At 54.1% G+C, this 19,305-nt stretch overlaps 3 protein-coding genes across 40 annotated transcripts in view; 1 reads left to right on the plus strand and 2 right to left on the minus strand.

Moving 5' to 3' along the window:
* Positions 1-170, minus strand: part of ADAMTS13 (ADAM metallopeptidase with thrombospondin type 1 motif 13) — a 43,305-nt gene extending 43,135 nt beyond the window's left edge. For all 25 annotated transcript variants that reach the window (XR_012424162.1, XR_012424156.1, XR_012424159.1 and 22 more), the window contains exon 1: positions 13-170. The gene's annotated coding sequence lies outside the window, so the exon portion shown is untranslated. The remainder of the gene's footprint in view (positions 1-12) is intronic.
* Positions 171-274: 104 nt separating this feature from the next.
* On the plus strand, positions 275-13,730 carry REXO4 (REX4 homolog, 3'-5' exonuclease). Of its 3 annotated transcripts, XM_005580510.4 has the most exons (8): positions 275-636; positions 3,893-4,239; positions 6,294-6,437; positions 6,717-6,910; positions 8,435-8,523; positions 10,949-11,023; positions 11,915-11,989; positions 12,716-13,730. In XM_005580510.4, the coding sequence occupies exons 1-8, from the start codon at positions 412-414 to the stop codon at positions 12,833-12,835; spliced, it is 1,269 nt and encodes a 422-aa protein (XP_005580567.3). In that variant the 5' UTR covers positions 275-411; the 3' UTR covers positions 12,836-13,730. The 3 variants fall into 3 exon arrangements, 2 of the variants coding, with proteins under 2 accessions (XP_005580567.3, XP_005580569.2); XR_012424166.1 differs by lacking the exon at positions 6,717-6,910; XM_005580512.4 differs by lacking the exons at positions 6,294-6,437; positions 6,717-6,910 and having other exon boundaries at positions 4,071-4,239.
* A 128-nt stretch (positions 13,731-13,858) lies between these two features.
* Positions 13,859-19,305, minus strand: part of STKLD1 (serine/threonine kinase like domain containing 1) — a 30,284-nt gene continuing 24,837 nt past the window's right edge. For 8 of the 12 annotated variants that reach the window (XM_065529907.2, XM_065529906.2, XM_045372794.3 and 5 more), the window contains 6 exons: positions 17,865-18,005; positions 16,725-16,871; positions 15,926-16,054; positions 15,705-15,833; positions 14,852-14,992; positions 13,859-14,531 (listed from right to left, as the gene is read on the minus strand). In XM_065529907.2, the coding sequence (XP_065385979.1) occupies positions 14,344-14,531; positions 14,852-14,992; positions 15,705-15,833; positions 15,926-16,054; positions 16,725-16,871; positions 17,865-18,005 (875 nt within the window). In that variant the 3' untranslated portion in view covers positions 13,859-14,343. Of the gene's footprint in view, positions 14,532-14,851; positions 14,993-15,704; positions 15,834-15,925; positions 16,055-16,724; positions 16,872-17,864; positions 18,006-19,279 lie in introns of those variants that run through there. The other 4 variants (XM_074016092.1, XM_065529905.2, XM_074016097.1 and 1 more) reach the window with 3 other exon arrangements.

Below are 19,305 nucleotides of genomic sequence, written 5' to 3' on the forward strand. Positions count from 1 at the left end.
ACAGCGGCCCACCAGTTCCCTTGTGGCGTCCGCCTCTCTTATCCCCATCCCGGATCTTGGGGAGGTCCTCGGCTTGCCCATTCAAACTCGAGGTCGATGACCCCGGATGCCGCTGGCTAAGACGGCGGCCCAAGTCCGGTGCGGGCGAACCGCCCAGGCTGCGCGGAACCAGAGGCGGGGGCCGGGTTTCCAGCCGTTTGCGGAGAGACGAGCACTTCCGGGAACTGGAGCGTGCGCGCTGAGGCACGCTGGACGCATGCGGGGTCTCTTCCGCAGCCTTTTCCTGGGCCAGGTTGCTGCGGTGAGTGTGTTTCGGCCTGGCCTGGGCAGGCCCTTGTGCTGCCGCGGCGCCGGGCCCGGGGAGGCCAGGGTCTCGGGTGGCCGCCGGCCCAGGCGCTGGACCGCAGCAGGATGGTAAAGGCGAAGGTCCCCGCCTCCAAGGGCGCCCCGAGTAGCCCGGTGGCTAAGCCGGGTCCTGTCAAGACGCTCACTCGGAAGAAAAACAAGAAGAAAAAAAGGTTTTGGAAAAGCAAGGCGCAGGAAGTAAGCAAGAAGCCAGGAAGCGGCCCCGGTGTTGTGGTGCGACCTCCAAAGGCACCAGAAGACTTTTCTCAAAACTGGAAGGCGCTGCAAGAGGTGAGGCTTGAGCGGGCCCGGGCGCAGCGCTGCGCAGCTCATTCCCGCAGAACGCGACCGAGGGAAAGACTTGGGTAGCCCCAAAAAGGACCTGTAAAGGCAGATTTGAATTGAAATCTTGTAAACATCTTTTCACAAGAAAGGTGGCCTGTTGAGGAAGGTCTCGAACTTGTTTGCATAAAATTGATGAATTATTTCAAGTACAAAAAAGCAGAGATGAACCCTTGTACCTTTTGCATAATGAACTAACTGGAATAGGTTTTACAAAGAGAAATTTAGCTTAAAATCCCGAAGGCAGCCCGGGCGCGGGGCCTCACGCCTGTAATCCCAGCACTTTGGAAGGCCGAGGCGGGCGGATCCCCCGAGGTCAAGAGTTCGAGACCAGCCCGGCCAACATGGTGAAAACCCATGTCTACTAAACAAATACAAAAAATATTAGCTTGGTGTGATGGCGCGCGCCAGCGCAGCTACTCAGGGAGGCTGAGGCAGAAGAATCGCTTGAACCCGGGAGGCAGAGGCTCTAGTAAGCCGAGATCCTGTCACTGCACTCCAGCCTGGGCAACAGAGTGAAACTCCGTCTCAAAAAAAAAAAAAATCTCGAAACCAGATGAACCACCCAAGGACAGTGAAAAGAACACACTGGTGGCTGGGCCCGGCAGCTCACGCCTGTAATCCCAGCACTTTGGGAGGCCGGGGCGGGGGGGCGGATCACCTGAGGTCAGGAGTTCGAGACCAGCCTGGCCAACATGGTGAAACCCTGTCTCTACTAGAAATACAAAAAAATTAGCTGGGCGTGGTGGCGCGCGCCTGTAGTCCCAGCTACTAGGGAGGCTGAGACAGGAGAATCACTTGAACCCGGGAGGCAGAGGTGCAGTGAGCGGAGAATGTGCCACAGCACTCCAGCCTGGGCGACAGAGCGAGACTCCATCTCAAACAACAACAACAAAAGAACGCACTGGTCTGTGTAGCAAGACAGGGAGAAAGAAGATCCCTGTGTAGAGGTGAAAAGCAGATAGCAGACATGTGATAGAGAGGGTTCTAGCAACACTTATGGTCTTGAAATAAATATTAATTGAGCTCCTAAAATGTGCACTCTGCCATGTGCTCTATGCCATGTGTGTTGCAATCCCCACAATAAGACTGTGAGGTGGACACTTTCATCATGTCTGTTGCACAGATGAGGAATTAGGCTGGAAAAGGTTAAATAGATCGTCTAAGATTGCGGCTGGGAGCTAGGTGGCTGACTCTGGAGTCCATGCTTTAATTAAAGCCTGTGTTGTACCTGCTGTCCCTCTAGTGACTGGCGCTTCTCTAGAGGTTGCCTGCTCTCTCCCAGACACTCTTCCGCGTGTGTCACTCATACATTCTTACCACATCCCTTGGAGCTCCCTTGAAGCTACTATTAGGATCGTAGCTCACTGCTGCCTGGGCTCCAGGGATTCTCCTGCCTCAGCCTCCCGAGTAGCCCACATCTGTAATCCCAGCACTTTGGGAGGCCCAGGCAGGAGGATCACTTGAGTTCAGGAGTTCAAGTCCAGCCTGAGCAACATGGTGAGATTCCGTCTCTAAAAAAAGTAAAAAGTAGGCCGGGCGCGGTGGCTCACACCTGTAATCCCAGCACTTTGGGAGGCCGAGGCGGGCGGATCACAAGGTCAGGAGATCGAGACCACGGTGAAACCCCATCTCTACTAAAAATACAAAAAATTAGCCGGGCGCGGTTGTGGGCGCCTGTAGTCCCAGCTACTCGGGAGGCTGAGGCAGGAGAATGGCGTGAACCCGGGAGGCGGAGCTTGCAGTGAGCCGAGATCGCGCCACTGCACTCCAGCCTGGGCGACAGAGCGAGACTCCGTCTCAAAAAAAAAAAAAAAAAAGTAAAAAGTAGCTTTTCAAAAAAGAGATGTGATCCCCAGTGTTCGAGATGGGGCCCATAGGAGGTTTTGGGTCATGGGGGCAGATCCCTCATGAATGACTTGGTGCCCTGCCCTCAGTAATGATTAAATTCTCACTCTGCTAGTTCATTCGAGGGCTGGTTGTTTTAAAAGAGCCTAGCACCTTTCTTGCTCTCTCACCATGCAACACACCTGCTCCCCCTTCACCTTACACCATAATGGGAAGCTTCCTGCGGCCTCACCAGAAGCAGATGCTGGCACCATGCTTCTTGTACATCCTGCAAAACCATGAGCTAAATAAACCCGTTTTCTTTATAAATTACCAAACACAGGTATTCCTTTCTAGCAATGCACAATGAGCTAATACAGATGGGGTTTCACTTTGTTGCCCAGGCTGGTCTTCAACTCCTGGTTCAAGCAGTCCTCCCACCTCAGCCTCCCCGAATGCTGCTTGAACCTCCTAATGCTCTGCACAATATCTCAGTGCAGGCTTTCCTAATGATTTTCCTGTATTGACACACGGGACCAGTCAAATTCCCATGGGCAGCTTCAGGGTTCTGTGGGATTTCTTGAACACTAAACTCTTCTCCCAAGAAAAGAGCAAAATAAGTGAATGGAAGGGATGTTTGCTGTAGGGAAACTTTTGAGTTTTTTCTAATTTATCCAAGGAAGTCAGCCCTTCAGTTCTTTACCTATCACGGGAACAGGTGAGTAACACCCGCCTCATCATCGCACTGTGGTGGAGCCCACTGCAGCTGGAGATTTGAACACAGGGAGGAAGCTAGGCTCTAAGACCGCAGGAGCCTCTGCTTGGGTGACGGCCAAGCTGTGGCTGCCAGCAGTTCTTCAGCCACTCCAGCTGGACAAAAGCTTTTCTTTTTGTTTATCACACCCCCCACCTCCCTGAGACCTTCACAGCAGTAGCAAACCAGGGAATCTTGTAAAAAAAAAAAAAAAAAAAGGTGATTTCTGTGTAGCGGGGTGTTAGCCCAAGCTGTGAGGGAAGTTAACTCCAAAATTCTTTCTAGATAAACTAAAAAAGGAAGTGGTCTGCGGTGTCCAGCCGGCCACTCAACAGGTACCTAAGGTGTGGAATGAGTTTGAAATTTTGTATGCCTGAAGGAGCAGGCGCAAAATGCATTATAATAAGATAAGCAAAGAAACAGCATTTCACCACAAGTGACTCATGAGAATGAAAAAGCTTTTTCCAAACCGTTTGAAAATGAATTTCAGTGATGCGGATGGGAATTGTATAGATGTGATCGGTGTATATGTGTGTATATACATACACACATAAGTTTTTTTTTCAATCTGCTGTGCGTAATTTCCAAATTCAAATGTAGCCTGTATTTTATTTTGGGTCCCAGTGGCTGCTGAAACAGAAATCTCAGACCGCAGAAAAGCCTCTTGTCATCTCTCAGATGGGTTCCAAAAAGAAGCCCAAAATTATCCAGCGGAACAAAAAAGACACCTCACCTCAAGTGGCGGGAGAGGAGATGCCGGCAGGAAAAGAGCAAGAGGCCAGCAGGGGCTCTGTTCCTTCAGGCTCCAAGATGGACAGGAAGGCGCCAGGACCTCGCAGCAAGGCCAGTGGAGCAGAGCACAGTAAGAAAGGAACCAAGGAAAGGACAAATAGTGATATTGTTCCAGAACGGGGGGACATCAAGCATAAGAAGCGGAAAGCTAAGGAGGCAGCCCCGGCCCCACCCACCGAGTAAGTATCGGCCACCTCAGCACTGAGAACCGAGGCACAGCGACTTCACCAAGGCCTGCCTCCTTATGGAGGCTGGTGGCCTCACCGCAGTCTCTCCATCACCTTACCCTGATGTCGTCTATTCCTTGTTTACTTGCTGTTACTTGTATTCCCCTAGAGTATGGGCATGATAAGGCAGGGCCTGCTTCTTCCAAGCGTTGAGCAGAGCTCAGCATTTAGTGGGTGCCAGTACACGTGTGTGGAAGGAAAGCATGCTGAAGCCAGAAAGACCCGACTATGAGGCCTGTCCCTGCTTCTTGCCAGTTGGGTGGCTTGGGGCAAGTTTCTGACGTCCTCTGTGCCTCGTGTTAGTCCTGGTGGCGTCAGAAGGAGATTGCGAGGTTGGCTCTCTTGGCTCAGTGCCTGGTGATTACTTCAACCCTGTGATGGAGCCAGGTGTGGTGCCTGTTGCCTGTGGTCCCAGCTCCTCAGGAGGCCAAGGTGGGAGGATCACTTGATCCCAGGAGGTCGAGGCTGCAGTGAGCTGTGATTGCACTTCTGCCTCCAGCCCGGGTGATGGAGTGAGACTCAAAAAAAACAAGTTAAAAGAATAAACCCGGCCGGGCGCGGTGGCTCAAGCCTGTAATCCCAGCACTTTGGGAGGCCGAGACGGGCGGATCACGAGGTCAGGAGATCGAGACCATCCTGGCTAACACGGTGAAACCCCGTCTCTACTAAAAAAATACAAAAAGCTAGCCGGGCGAGATGGCGGGCGCCTGTAGTCCCAGCTACTCGGGAGGCTGAGGCAGGAGAATGGTGTGAACCCGGGAGGCGGAGCTTGCAGTGAGCTGAGATCCAGCCACTGCACTCCAGCCTGGGCGGACAGAGCGAGACTCCGTCTCAAAAAAAAAAAAAAAGAATAAACCCTGTGCTGGCCACCCACGTGGGGTGGACCAGGAGTCAGTGGCTATCTCTGAATGGTTCACCTGGAGGTGACGTGTTCATAAGTCACAGCGGGCTTCGTGTCGCCTGGGTGTTCAGGACATGGTCGCTGACGGCTGAGGAAGGAGCCATTTGGGGGCCTCCCTGTGTTGTGCTAGGCAGGCTGTCTGGGATAGAGTTCAGTGAGGCGGGCCCGCTCCTTCCTTTTGAGGCTTATTGTCAAGTGCAGTAGACAGACTGTAACCACAGCTGTTGCCTAAGTGTGGTCAGGATAAATCTGGTGAGGAGAAGGTGTTGGGAGCCTGGGACACGGGGGACGTGTCCATTCAGTGGGTCCAGGAAGGGCTTTTCTAAGGAAATGACATTTAACCTTAGCCTAAGAGACAGATTCCCCAGGCAGGTGTTATGTACCTGCGTGAGCATCCGAGTATGGAGGGCAAAGGGTTCTGTGTTTCCATCTTACAGGCATTGTGTCTGTCTGTGTTGCCTAAGTGTTTGATAATGAACCTGTTCCTTTCATAATTAAAATGCTAGCACTCATTACACCTGGGCGGTGGGTTATATGTTTCTGTTTTATATTCTTTGTGCTTGTCTGTGTTCCTAAATCTTAAATAATGAGTGTATTTTCTAATTAGAAAAGAGATGAGGCCGGGCGCTGTGGCTCACACCTGTAATCCCAGCTCTTTGGGAGGCCGAGGCAGGCGGATCACTTGAGGTCAGGAGTTCAAGACCAGCCTGGCCAACATGACGAAACCCCATATCTACTAAAAATACAAAAAATTAGCTAAGCGTGGTAGTGGGTGCCTGTAATCCCAGCTACTAGGGAGGCTGAGGCAAGAGAGTTGCTTGAACCTGGGAGGCAAAAGTTGCAGTGAGCCAAGATCGTGCCACTGCACTCCAGGCTGGGTGACCCAGTGAGACTCCATCTCAAAAAAAAAAAAAAAAAAAAGGAAAATGTCAAGATAATCAAAATAGCAGAAGCAGCAGGGCCACGGTCGGGGTGTCTGGGGTCAGCCTGTGGGAGAGGCAGGCCGTGCCATCGCCCCACTCACCTGCACAGTCAGCCGCACAGCCTCGCCCCGCCAGTTGCACTAGGCTCTTCTGGTGATCAGCTTGTTACCTTTGCCTTTTAGGGAAGACATCTGGTTTGACGACGTGGACCCGGCGGATATCGAAGCTGCCATAGGTCCAGAGGCGGCCAAGATAGCGAGGAAACAGTTGGGTCAGAGCGAGGGCAGCGTCAGCCTCAGCCTCGTGAAAGAGCAGGCCTTCGGCGGGTACGCTGGTCTCAGGGAGCGGGCTCTGCTGGGGATGCTTAGCCGTAGAGGGCGGGGCTTCTTCAAGGAAGAGGATACTTTCGTCTCCCCGAGGTGAATGGAGCAAGCACCTCCCAGGGTCCTGCTAAGAACCAGGACCACACAGAGCTTGTCACGTGGATGCAAATGAGTGCGGGGCAGAGAGCTTGCTGACACTTAGTCTGTGGATCCCTGGGGCTCTGACCTGGAGCCCTGTGTCCTGCCATGTTTATTAAACTAGAGCCTTTGGTTACCCTTCAGCCTGACAAGAGCCTTAGCCTTGGACTGTGAGATGGTGGGCGTGGGCCCTAAGGGGGAGGACAGCGTGGCAGCCCGTGTGTCCATCGTGAACCAGTATGGGAAGTGCGTTTATGATAAGTACGTCAAACCAACCGAGCCCGTGACGGACTATAGGACAGCGGTCAGTGGGATTCGGCCTGAGAACCTCAAGCAGGGTATGTCATCTGCAGCTCAGGAACTTAGAAGGGAAAGTCGTAACTGGATGCATTTTCTCCCTTTTGTTCCCTTTTGCTTCTAAGACACTCACTGTAGCTAGTTTCGATGCGTCTTGTCTCCTCTTGGGGCCATGGGGTTTCAAATACAAAGGGCATCCTTAGATGGCTTTACACCCATTTCTGCCTTGCACTTCATTGCCTCCTGTCCACCGACTTGAAGACCAGGCCAGTAGCCGGGCATGGTGGCTCGTGCCTGTAGTCCCAGCTACTCAGGAGCCCAAGAAGGGAGGATTGCTTGAGCCCAGGAATTCAAGTCCAGCCTGGACGACATAGCGAGACCTTGTTTCTAAAAAAAAATTTTCTTTTTTTTTTGAGATGGAGTCTCGTTCTGTCGCCCAGGCTGGAGTGCAGTGGCGCGATCTCAGCTCACTGCAAGCTCCGCCTCCCGGGTTCACGCCATTGTCCTGCCTCAGCCTCCCGAGTAGCTGGGACTACAGGTGCCCTCCACCTCGCCTGGCTAGTTTTTTGTATTTTTTTAGTAGAGATGGGGTTTCACCGTGTTAGCCAGGATGGTCTCGATCTCCTGACCTCGTGATCCTCCCGTCTCGGCCTCCCAAAGTGCTGGGATTACAGGCTTGAGCCACCGCACCCAGCCTTTTTTTTTTTTTTTTTTGAGATGGAGTTTTGCTGTTGTTGCCCAGGCTGAAGTGCAATAGCATAATCTCGGCTCACTGCAACCTCTGCCTCCTGGGTTCAAGTGATTCTCCTGCCTCAGTCTCCTGAGTAGCTGGAATTACGGGCATGTGCCACCACGCCCTACCAATTTTGTATTTACTAGAGACAGGGTTTCTTCATGTTGGTCAGGCTGGTCTCGAACTCCCAACCTCAGGTAATCTGCCCACCTCGGCCTCCCAAAGTGCTGGGATTACAGGCATGAGCCACCGCGCCTGGCCTTCTAAAAGATGTTTTTAAAAAATTAGCTGGTCCTACTTGGCTCAGGCCACCCTTGGTCTAGTAAGCCCTGTTTGGGAGGTACAGGTGGGATTGGTGGTGGGGTGGTCCCCAAAAGCAGGCAGGGCTGCCTCTGGAGCCCAGGGCCTAGGGCAACACATCTCTGCCCGTTTTTGTGGGGGCAGTTTTGTTTTTATTTCCATTAGGAAAATTGTCAAGTAAATTATGAGGTTGAATAGGCAGAACCGCGCTGCCAGGCGGCTCTAAAAGTTTCTCAGTGCCTACACTCAACATATGCTCTCCTCCAGCCACGAGCCGACTTTGCAGACTGTGAGGAGCACTTTATTCCTCTCCTCAGAGGTGGTCCTCGCAGCCACCCCTGCCAGGGGCCCGCAAGGCACTTCTCCCAGGGGGGTGGGTGGATGTGGTGGCTTCGAGTCACCCTCCACAGTGGCATTGCTGGCCTGACCCTTTGTCTTAGGGCTGGCCAGAGGTGGGAGCGGGGCTGCCTCCTCTAAGAATGATGGTGATGTGTGTGTTGCAAAAAACCGCTTCTTTGTGTTGATTTTCCAGGAGAACAGCTTGAAGTTGTCCAGAAGGAAGTGGCAGAGATGCTGAAGGGCAGAATTCTAGTGGGACACGCTCTGCATAATGACCTGAAGGTACTGGGTTCCCTCCTGGGGACTCGGCCTGCCCCTACTCCGTGCGTGTTTCACTCACCTCCTTGTGCTGTGTTGTGGAGTTTTTTAAAATGATTGAGTTTGTGCCCTGTGTTGGGAATACTTTGGTAATAATATCACGTGCCATGTGCTGAGTTCTTACTGTGTTTTAGGAACCATGTGAGGCTCTTGTTTTGAGAGCCCCCAGCAAAACTGGGGGTTCCCGTACCAGAGCAGCTGGCAATCCCACCCTAACAAGAAATGAAGGTGCTGATACCTCTTTTACCTGGAGGAGGGCCTAATGCCCAGTTATCCTATCCGTGACCAGGGTCCCTCTGCAGGAAACTAGTTTATCCTGGCAGATGCCCTGTGACCCGTGTTCAGGTTACGCCTGCCTGACCATCACCCTGGCCCTGGGAGCTTGCCTTTGCCTTCTTCCTGGCATCCCCGGAAAATCCCGCCTGGGGCAGCCCCTGGCTGTTCAGATGGAAGGTGCAAATTCAGACACCAGCACTGTGGGAAACAAGTTCAAAGACATACACAGACCCTGGGCAGGGCAGGCCTCATGGGTGGGGAGGGCAGCCCGCCATCCCCTGGTCATCCGAGGCAGGAATGAAGAGTCAGGCAGAGCGAGTATGTGTGTATTTACAGGAGAACAGGGTGGGGGTCACTTTGAGTTTATGGCCAAATGCCTGGATGTTGGTTTAAAGGACACAGTGGGAACAGTGGGGAGGCCAGTCTGCTAGATGGGAGAGATAGTTCTTAAGTTCTCACCTCTGCCCACCAGCTTGAAGCACTTGGGTGTGGTGAGGAGCTTGAAGCCGTTCAGAAGGAAGTGGCAGAGATGCTAATGGTCCAGCAGCAGCAGCCTTTGCTGTGGTGCTCCCGCTGTGGTGCTCCCGTTATGGCACTATAGAGATCTCTTGAATCCATTAAAGATGCCAGCGGTGTTCATGCTTGTTTATAGAGGGTGAAACTGAGATGAGAACCACCCGGGCAATATCCTCACAGAAAGTCTTGTGTGCTCCTGTCATATCCCCTCAGAGACTGCCACTGTGGTAACTTGTCCTTCCCTCCTGACTCTGGCTCCATCCCTGGTAACTTGTGCAACACATGTTTAAGTCTTTCTTGAAGATTATGCTAAGGACCAGACACAGTGGCTCAGGTCTGTAATCACAGGTTTTTGGGAGGCTGAGGCTGGAGGATTGCTTGAGACCAGGAGTTAGAGACCAGCCTGAGTAACAGGGAGACCCCATCTCTGTAAAAAATTTTTAAATTAGCCAGGTGTGGTGGCGTGTGCCTGTTGCCCCAGCTACTCAGGAGGCTGGGGTGGAAGGATCAGTTGAGCCCAGGAGGTCAAGGCTGCGGGGAGCCATGATTACCCCATAGCACTGAAGCCCAGGTGACAGAGTGAGAGCCTATCAAAAAAAAAAAAAAAAAAGAGGCTGGGTGCGGTGGCTCACGCCTGTAATCCCAGCACTTTGGGAGGCTGAGGCGGGAAGATCATGAGGTCAGAAGATCAAGACCATCCTGGCTAACATGGTGAAACCCCGTCTCTACTAAAAAATACAAAAAATTAGCCGGGCATGGTGGCGGGCGCCTGTAGTCCCAGCTACTCGGGAGGCTGAGGCAGGAGAATGGCGTGAACCCAGGAGGCGGTGCTTGTAGTGAGCCGAGATCGCGCCACTGCACTCCAGCCTGGGTGACAGAGTGAGACTCTTGTCTCAAAAAAAAAAAAAAAAAGATTGCATGCTAAGATTGCAAGATGAGCTGTTATAATGTGTTATTTCCAACTTCCTGATGTGCAGAACCAACTCAAGATACAAGTATAATATAGGAAAAAGTTGGTTGCTGGTTAATTGTTGACTGTTTTTCTCCTTCTTCCTTGATTTCAAGATTTTGTTTTTATTGTCTCTTGACTGTTGGGCATCATGATGCTTAAGTCAGTGTGATAAATTTCCTCATGGAGTTTAAGTTCGTATCAATGCCTCGTTTCCGTGTGTGTGTGACATGCTTGGATTCCCTACAAGATGTTACTTGCAGGGCAGCCACGGTGGCTCACACCTGTAGTCCCACCACTTTGGGAGGCCGAGTCAGGTGGGTCACCTGAGGTCAGGAGTTCCGAGACCAGCCTGGCCAACATGGCAAAACCCTGTCTCTACTGAAAAATAACAGAAATCAGCCAGGCGTGGTGGCGGGCACTTGTAATCCCAGCTACTCAGGAGACTGAGGCAGGAGAATCACTTGAAACCTGGAGGCGGAGGTTGTAGTCAGCCAAGATTGAGCCACTGCATTCCCGCCTGGGTGACAGAGCAAGACTATGTCACACACACACAAAGATGTTACTTGTAAAAGGTGGCGGGGGGAGGGGGTTCTGCTACTATAAACCAAAAATGAAAATGATTATCATTATATTTTCTTTTTCTAGGTACTGTTTCTTGATCATCCAAAAAAGAAGATTCGAGACACACAGAAATATAAACCTTTCAAGAGTCAAGTAAAGGTACTTAAAATGAGTGTGACTCAAGATACCGTATTTCTGTTTTGCTGGTCACTTCATTGTTTCTGGTCACTGGTGGCTGACTTGTTGGTTAAAGGGATTTTATTTTTCCTTTTAACCTTTAAAACTAGAAGGAATGTTTAAAAATAGAGTTCTGCTAATTGCTGACCTTAAAAATGATTGCAATGGAGGGCAAGTTACTTCCACTCTAACCTCTGAAACAGGGTCACTGACTAAGGGCCTGGTGCCACTGTCATATCTACTCTAGAGGGTGCCAAGGGCACAGCTGTTCTTCATCCTCCTTTTTTTTTTTTTTTTTAAGTCAGGGTCTTGCTCTGTCACCCAGGGTGGAGTGCAGTGGCATGATCTCGGCTCACCGTAACTGCCGCCTCCCAGGCTCAGGCAGTCCTTCCACTTTAGCGTCTGAAATAGCTGGGACTGCAGGCATATGCCACCACCCCTGGCTGATTTTTTCATTTTTTTGTAGAGATAGGGTCTTGCTATGTTGTCCTGGCTGTTGTCAAACTCCTGGGCTCAAGTGATCCGCCCTCCTTGGCCTCCTAAGTGCTGAGATTACAAGTGTGAGTCACCGTGCCTGACCAGAGCTGTCCCTCTTGAAATAAGCAGGGAGGCCTAAAGATGGGCGATGGGGATGCTGACTCCTCCCCTGGCCCTCTCCCTTGATTGGCTGATGGGGTGCATCACCAGCCCATCACGTTATAAAGAGGTTGCAGCTGGTGGCTGCCACCCTAAGTGCCATGAGCACCTCCACTGAGGGGCAAACTGTAGGTCGCTTGGGTGAGGTTCAGTAGCCGACCCCTCCCTGCTGGGTGCGGTGACCCTGTGTGGGCAGAGCCTGCAGAGGCCCTCCCCCTGCCTCTTCCCCCTTTGCAGAGTGGAAGGCCGTCTCTGCGACTACTTTCAGAGAAGATCCTTGGGCTCCAGGTCCAGCAGGCGGAGCACTGTTCGGTGAGTGTGTCCTGGGAGGCAGTCCATGGGGTTTGGGGTGGTTTCTCACCAGGAACCAGACATGAGTCACCTGACACAGACATGGGGGAGGAGGGGCCTGGGCACCTACTTTTCCTATGAGGCTATTGGTCAAAAAAAAAAAAAAATGGCAGAGCAGAGTTACGGAATTTTGGTTAAGTTCTAAATATGCACATTTAACGAATTTAACACAACACAAAAGAACTGCATTCTCATTATTTGGAGAAAAAGTTGCCAAATAATTACAAAGCCCCCCCACCCCAGCCCTCCAGCCCTGCCCTGACCGGCCCGTTGAGCAGCTGGCTCCGCCTCTGTGGAGCAGTCACTCCCTGCAGCGTGGCCTCAGCGCTTTGGGCCCTTTGTGCCCGTCTGCTTGGTCCTTGTGCCCCTGTGCCCGGCGCCCAGCCTGCCATCACCCTGCACTCAGAAACCTAAAAAGGCAGCGTGTTTGTTGCTTCTCCTCTTTCGGTTCCCCTTTCTTCTCCTGGAAGGGGGGTCTGAGTCACAGAAGTGTGGGGACCATCAGGTCGTTGCTCCCTCTGCTTCTGTTGTGTCCTCCCTCCCCATCCTGGTGACATTTTTTGGCCGGGTCCACATCTCACTCAGTACATCCCTAGCAGAGTGGCTAGTGGGAGGGCTCAGTCATTGCGGGGTTGACTGGGCCGCAGCTATGCCTTGTCACCTGCTGGGATGTTTCTTGTCGTCTAGATTCAGGATGCCCAGGCAGCAATGAGGCTGTACATCATGGTGAAGAAGGAGTGGGAGAGCATGGCCCGAGACAGGCGTCCCCTGCTGACCGCTCCAGACCACTGCAGTGACGACACCTAGCAGCCCTGCCCTGCTGCTGCTGCTGCCCCGCTACAGAGGCAATGTGACCAGTCACAGGGACAGATCACATCTCCCCACAGTGTCTACTCTGGTGAAACCTTTTCGGAATCACGGCAGAGGGGCATGGCGTGGTGCTACTGAGAACGTCCCCCTTCCTCTTGACTTTGTGGTCTGAGGCCTGGTCTTACTGTCCATGTGTATTTGGACCCTGATGGTCGGGGTGGGGAGCAGGGGCTGCCATGAGCATGCCTGGCCATGCTTTACGAACTGCTGACTGCCTGGGCGAGGCGAGGATGGGGCCTGTGGGCCGCCAGCTTGTACAGTGCTGTCACCGCCCGTCTTCAGTGACCACTCACCCTGGGGTGAAGTGCTCAGCACCTTCCTCTTGGGGGGCCCATTTTCCTCCTTTGTCTCAGGGGACATAACAAGCTCCACTGGGCTTGAGGGGCCCAGACCCGGTGTCTGCAGTCAGCTCCTGAGACATGGCTGGCCGGCACAACAGGTGTTACATCAGGAGCTTCCTGTGGCCGTTTGGACTTTGAGCGTTTATCTAAATTGGCCCAGGGTTGGCTGGTGGGTCACCCAGCAGAGGCTTCTCCCCATAGTGCGAGGATGTGTCGCCTGGGCACGGTGACCGCGGTTATTCCTGGAGGTCGGCAGATGTGCCGACCTTGGGCTGTTTGAGGTAGAGAAGCTATGTGACGCTAGCCAGTGGCCTGCTTGGCTAGGCCCCGGTTTGAGACTCCCCTGGGAACTAGAGTCAGGAACAGCCAGTGGCACTGACTAGGGGATGGAGTCCAAGGCGTTATTGGGCCACCTGACAGCTGGACAGAAAAGGTGCAGACGCACCGAGGATGTGATTTAAAATAAATGCAGATGTTTACTTTGAATGGAACCTGTGGAGGCTCAGTGTTGACTCTCATCTAGAATGGTCTGGAAGGACTTCCGTGTCCAGGGCGAGGTCTATAGAGGCTGCAGCATTAAGTACCCCACTGGCCAGTCACGGCATCTTGCCAGAAACGATTAAGGCAGAAACTGGCCTTGGGCCTCTTTATTATTCACCTAAGAGGAGTGTGAGGTGTGCCTTCTGGTCCCAGACGACCCTCCCTGCCGCCCCAAGGGAAACAGTGACCCATGGAAAGGAAGGGCAGGGAGAGGGCACACGTGGAGGAGGGGCCTGTGGGGTGTCTGTCTGCTCCCCAGCATCAGGGCTGAGCTGCTTCTCTGCCCGGGGGGCTGGGAGAAGTGGCCGCCTCCAGCCTCAGGAGCACTTTTTCTGCATAAGAAACCAGCTCCTGGAAGGAGGAAGCAGGCGGGTCAGTTTTCATGGACAGTTCCCGGGTCCAGGAGCAGTTACTCATGTGACTCAATCCAGTAGTCATGGACAGGAAACTCTGGAGAGGTCTGATGACCCCTCCTGTTGAAGATTGATTTTGGCCCAGTCATAGAGACAGGATAATGGGCAGGCGGGAGAGCAGTCTTGAAAACCATACATGTGGAGATCAAGGTCAGTTCCACGCAATCATCTGTTCCAGGCCCCCGGACGCGGTGCACCCCGGCTGGGGGCTTCCACCTGGAGGGAGGCCTGGTTTGCTGAAGGCGCTTCTGTCACTCACCAGGCTGGAGGTGAAGCGCTCCTTGATCTCCTGGACCAGGGCCTTCATACTGCTGGACACCAGCTCCGGCAGGATCTCTTCTGCGGGTGGAGCAAGGAGGTCCTGAGGCCAGAGCCCCTCCTGTGCCCCTTGCCAGGAGCCCCAGAAGGATGAGGGTGGGTCACAGTCCCCCTTGGGCTTGGCATGCACAGAGCCACCTTGCAGTTCTGGAGCCCCATGCGTCCCCCTCAGCCAGGACAACCCCTAGTGTTTAGGAGATGCCAAATGTGTGGGAAGTTTCAGAGGGCTGAGAAGTGGGGTTGAGCCCGTCTTCTGTGCGCTCCTTCCCTGTCAGTTACAGGGGGAGCGGGCACCCCGACCACTGGGCTCTAGGGGGTGTGATGCGAGAAGGGGTTCTCACCGTAGGAAGCCAAGTGGACCAGCAGCATGCCCACGTTCTCCACCACCTCTGGGTCATCCTTGTGGAGCTGGTAGGTCTCCTTGATGAGGCTGAGGCCACTGCCGCCCTCCTCCTGCACCACCACCTTGAAGGCCGCCAGCTCTGGGGGATGGGTGAGAGTGAGTTCATGCCCCGCTGTTCCCCTGAAAGGGAAGAGCCTTCTGCCCAGGATGGGATGGTACCCCAGAGCTCACACACAGGGGGCTGGGATAGGACAAGAGACCCAGGAGGCCCCGTCAGCTTGGGCGGACCAGCAGGATGGCATGGCCTGAATAGGGTCACACAAGAGCCAAAGGAGTCGTCATCACTCTCTGAGGAAGGTTGGGTAGTACAGAGGTCGAGACCATGACCCCAGTCGCTAGGCACCAGCTGGAGTCTGGGCTGGGCCCCAGGTGCTCTTCGAAGGACTGTGCTGTGGGTCGAGCCTCGGTTGTGCTGTGCTCAGCACCGGGCCCAGCCTGTCTTGCTGAGTAACAGGCAGGGTTTGTGTTGTGGGGAATTGGAGACGCCGACTCCAGAGCTGTGTTGATCAGTCATGGTGTGCCTGCATGTTGGGAAACGTGCAGATGTGACGTGTTTATGGACAGAGAGAGGGTCACAGGGTAGCATGATGCAGAGGTAGAATTCATCAAGTGTGCATAGAAGTCTTGATGGTGATTTCTGGATGATTGGACTTTACATCGTTTTAAATTTATTTTCCTTTTTGATTTGTTGCTTCTGTTTTTTGGTTTGTGGCACCTGGCAGATATAACTGATGGAGGCTGATTCTTGTCCCCACCTGTAGGTGGCAGCCTCGTCCTGTCCCCAGGCTCACCTGACACTTCCACCAGGCTGGCCAGTCCCCGGTAGGCATTGTTCACCAGCAGGACTCTGTTCTGGCACAGCCGGATGCTTTGCAGGAGCAGCGCCACCACTTGTTCAAACTGCTGCTCCTTGATGCAGCCTGTGGAAAGGGGCCAGGCTGCTTTGTACCTGCTGTGTGCGCGAGGCCCACGGCTCCCAGCCCCAGGGGCCCAGGGCGCCCACCCAGCTCACCCAGTAGGGACAGCAGCCAGAAGACTCCGCAGCTGGCTTCCGCCATTTCCCCATCCGCAGGGTAGGTGGCCAACACCTGGCTGATGAGGTCCGGGACCTTCTCCAAAGGGGCCTTGTTCACAATGATACCTGGAACCAGGACAGGGATGGAAGGGGACACCCAGGCCTTGGTTGTGTGCAGAGGGGCCTTCCACCCCCAATCTGCTGCCTTCCTCCAACTAAGGACAAGAACAGAAAGGGGGTGGGAGAGGTCAGCTGTCCTCAGACAGTTGCGGGGATTAGCCCAGGAGAGGCTTGGAGAATCCCACACTTTGGGTGCTGGCAGGGTTGTTGGGTTTCCTGGGCTTTCCATGGTTTGGAGCCCTCTTTTTCCTGGGGCACTGGAGTGCCAAGATGGGGTCTAGAGGAGGGGAAACAGCACAGGCCGGAGGGCCCCCCTACTGTGAATCAAAAATCAAAACGGCATCCAGCACTACTGCTGTCCCCTGGAACCAGGACTGCCTGGAAAATTCCAGGACGTTTCCCTGGGGCAGGAGGCACTTAAAACTGAGGGGTCTGCCCATTGGGCAAGAAGTCCTGAAGCCTGGCCTCTGCCAGAAGGCCTTTCCTCCCCCACCTTCTCTCTCTCTGCTCCTTGATTTTCTTCTGTTGCAGGCTCTCAGAAGAGCCTTTCCCAGACCATGGCTGTTGTGCTTCGGGGACAGGACATGGAGGTCCTCAAAGGCTCTCAGGGGTAGTTGGGGAGCGACTGGGGGAGGGCTCCCAGCCCCAGTGGGACAGCAGGAGGAGGGCCCCTCACCATCCAGCAGGAGGGCCCAGAGCAGGCCCAGGCCACTGACGCAGACGTCCCTGCTTTCGAGGGAGCTGTTGAGGTGCTCCAGGATGTGCTCCAGCAGCCCGGCGTTCTGCAGCTCCTCTGACACTGACTCTGACTCTGACTGTGACTCTGTGGGTGGGCCAGAATGAGGGCCCCAGGGCCCCTCCCTCCAGGAAGCCTTCCTGCCTTTGTTGTCCTTGGGCACTGCAGTCCCATTTGACCTGCGATCTGGGGGGTGCCTGCTCTGGGCCAAGTCATGTGCACTCAACGGAGCCCTGAACAGGAGGACATGGGACTGGCCCCAGAGGAGTCTGTCCATCTCGTGGGCTACCAGTCCCAATAAGCTGCCATCCTACTGCCAGGCTGGGTCTGACCTCTGTAGCTTCCCATCCAGGGGGCCTGGCCCTGCCTCCTGGGCCCACAGAGCCGGACTGTGCCTTCCAGGATGGAACCGTGACGGGGCCCTATCCTGGTAGGATGAACTGACATCCATTTTGCCTAATGGTTCCATTTGACATCTATTCCTAGTGCCTCCTTTCACTCCCAAAAGTGAGATCAGTTGTGTATGATCAGCTATCCAGTCTATGCAGTAAAGAGGGTGCTGGGACCCAGCCCTGACCCCCGCTGCATGGGATTCCTGGCGGCTGTCCTTAGGCTCTCTCAAGGCCCAGCTTCCTGTTGGGGAGAACAGTGCCCACCCGATTTGTGGGTGAGGCTGTGAACGCTCTGTGTGGCCCTCTCCTTCCCACAGTCCTGGCTGGTGGCTTCGGAAGCCTACTGGGCCCTATGGAATGGAGACAGGGCATTTGCCCTCCAGCCTCCCAGAAGGGGCAGGAAGTGTGGCAAATAGATGTCATTGGTGTGAAGCCCACAGGCGCGCCTGGCATGTCTGTAGAGGGAACCAGTGACTTCAAGAGTGGAAGCTTGTCATCAAGATGGAAAAGGATGCGACCAGCATTTGGGGTGACCGAATGAAGATGGCCAAATGCCACTGTGCATCTCAGGAGGAGGCCCAGCACTGTCCTGTCCAACCCACCTGTACCCCAAACCAACCCTTCCCGAGACCCCTGGGAAGGGCTGTCCTGGAGTGTGGGTGGGGCACGAGGTGGCTGGCAGACACACCCTGGGTTGTGGTGATGGCGAGCAGGCTGTAGACCAAGACAAGGAGTGACTCCTCCTCGGGGTAGCTCCAAAGAGCACTCAGCACGGCAGAGGTGATGGCTTGGTTACAGAGAGCCTTGGCTTCTGGGTGGTGCACCATCGCTGCTCGGGCCAGAGGAAGACGCCTAGGGTTAGCCCCACAGCTGGGGCGTGGGACGAGACACACGAGGCTCACAGGCTGGGGGATAGCATCTCTACTTTGCATGAAGGAAAGCGAGGTCTGCCTTGTTCTCCTGGCCTAGAGCAGGCCTCCGTGAATCCGTGTGCCCTAATGGAGTGAAGGGCTGGAGGGGAGCCCTGCCTGGCCAGGCCACCCATCCTGGTCCGTGGGAGCCGGCCAGGCAGCAGTGAACACAATTTCAACGTTGTATGGAACTCCAAACTTCAACAGTGAAACTGGAAAGGTGGGCGGGCATGGTGGCTCATGCCTGTAATCCCAGCACTTTGGGAGGCTGAGGTGGGCGGATCACGACATCAGGAGTTCAAGACCAGCCTGCCTGACGTGGCGAAACACGTCTCTACTAAAAATACAAAAATTAGCCAGGTGTGGTGGGCGCCTGTAGTCCCAGCCACTCAGGAGGCTGAGGCAGGAAAATCGCTTGAACCCAGGAGGTGGAGGTTGCAGTGAACCGAGATCGTGCCACTGCACTCCGGCCTGGGTGACGAGCAAAACTCCATCTCAAAAAAAAAAAAAAAAAACTAGAAAGGTAACTAAATACTTTTTGTTTAAAAAAAAATCATGAAAGCTAATTCAACTTTTTAAACAACCCAGGTCTCATAGGAGGCTCAGACTGTCAGCTCCAGCCTCTTCCATCAGGGCAGTGAAATCACCTCAGCACTGTCCTACCAGCCCCCTTCAGAGGATGCAACCCATCCTCCCTGAGGGCCACTCCAGAGGACCTCGTGTCCAGCTCCTCGCTTCATAGCTGGGAAACTGGCGGGAGCAGCAGGAACTTGTCCAGGGCCACAGAGTAGACAAAAGTGGCCTCAGCCTCCTGAGTGGCTGGGACTACAGACACCCACCACAACACCTGGCTAATTTTTGTATCTTTAGTAGAGACGTGTTTCGCCATGTCAATCAGGCTGGTCTTGAACTCCTGATGTCGTGATCCACCCACCACCAGGCGTGGGTGGGATCCACATCTCTAGGCTCCTGGCCTATGCCCTCTGCCATCCAGGATGGGGTCCAATGGGCACAGGATGGTATGGACTGTCCAGAGGGTCAGATGCCAACCAGGTAACAGGTGGGGACGGAGCTAGGCCACCAAGAGTGTCTCCCCCATCTGGCCTGGCCCTGGCATCCACCTTGGCCTAGAAGGTGCAGCAGCAGGGAGCAGGGCATGGATTCCCCCAACCCACCTGGCCCGGTGCCCACCTTGGCGCAGGAGGCACAGCTGCAGGA

The sequence above is a fragment of the Macaca fascicularis genome, chromosome 15 (assembly GCF_037993035.2).
Source record: "Macaca fascicularis isolate 582-1 chromosome 15, T2T-MFA8v1.1".
Lineage (NCBI taxonomy): Eukaryota > Metazoa > Chordata > Mammalia > Primates > Cercopithecidae > Macaca > Macaca fascicularis.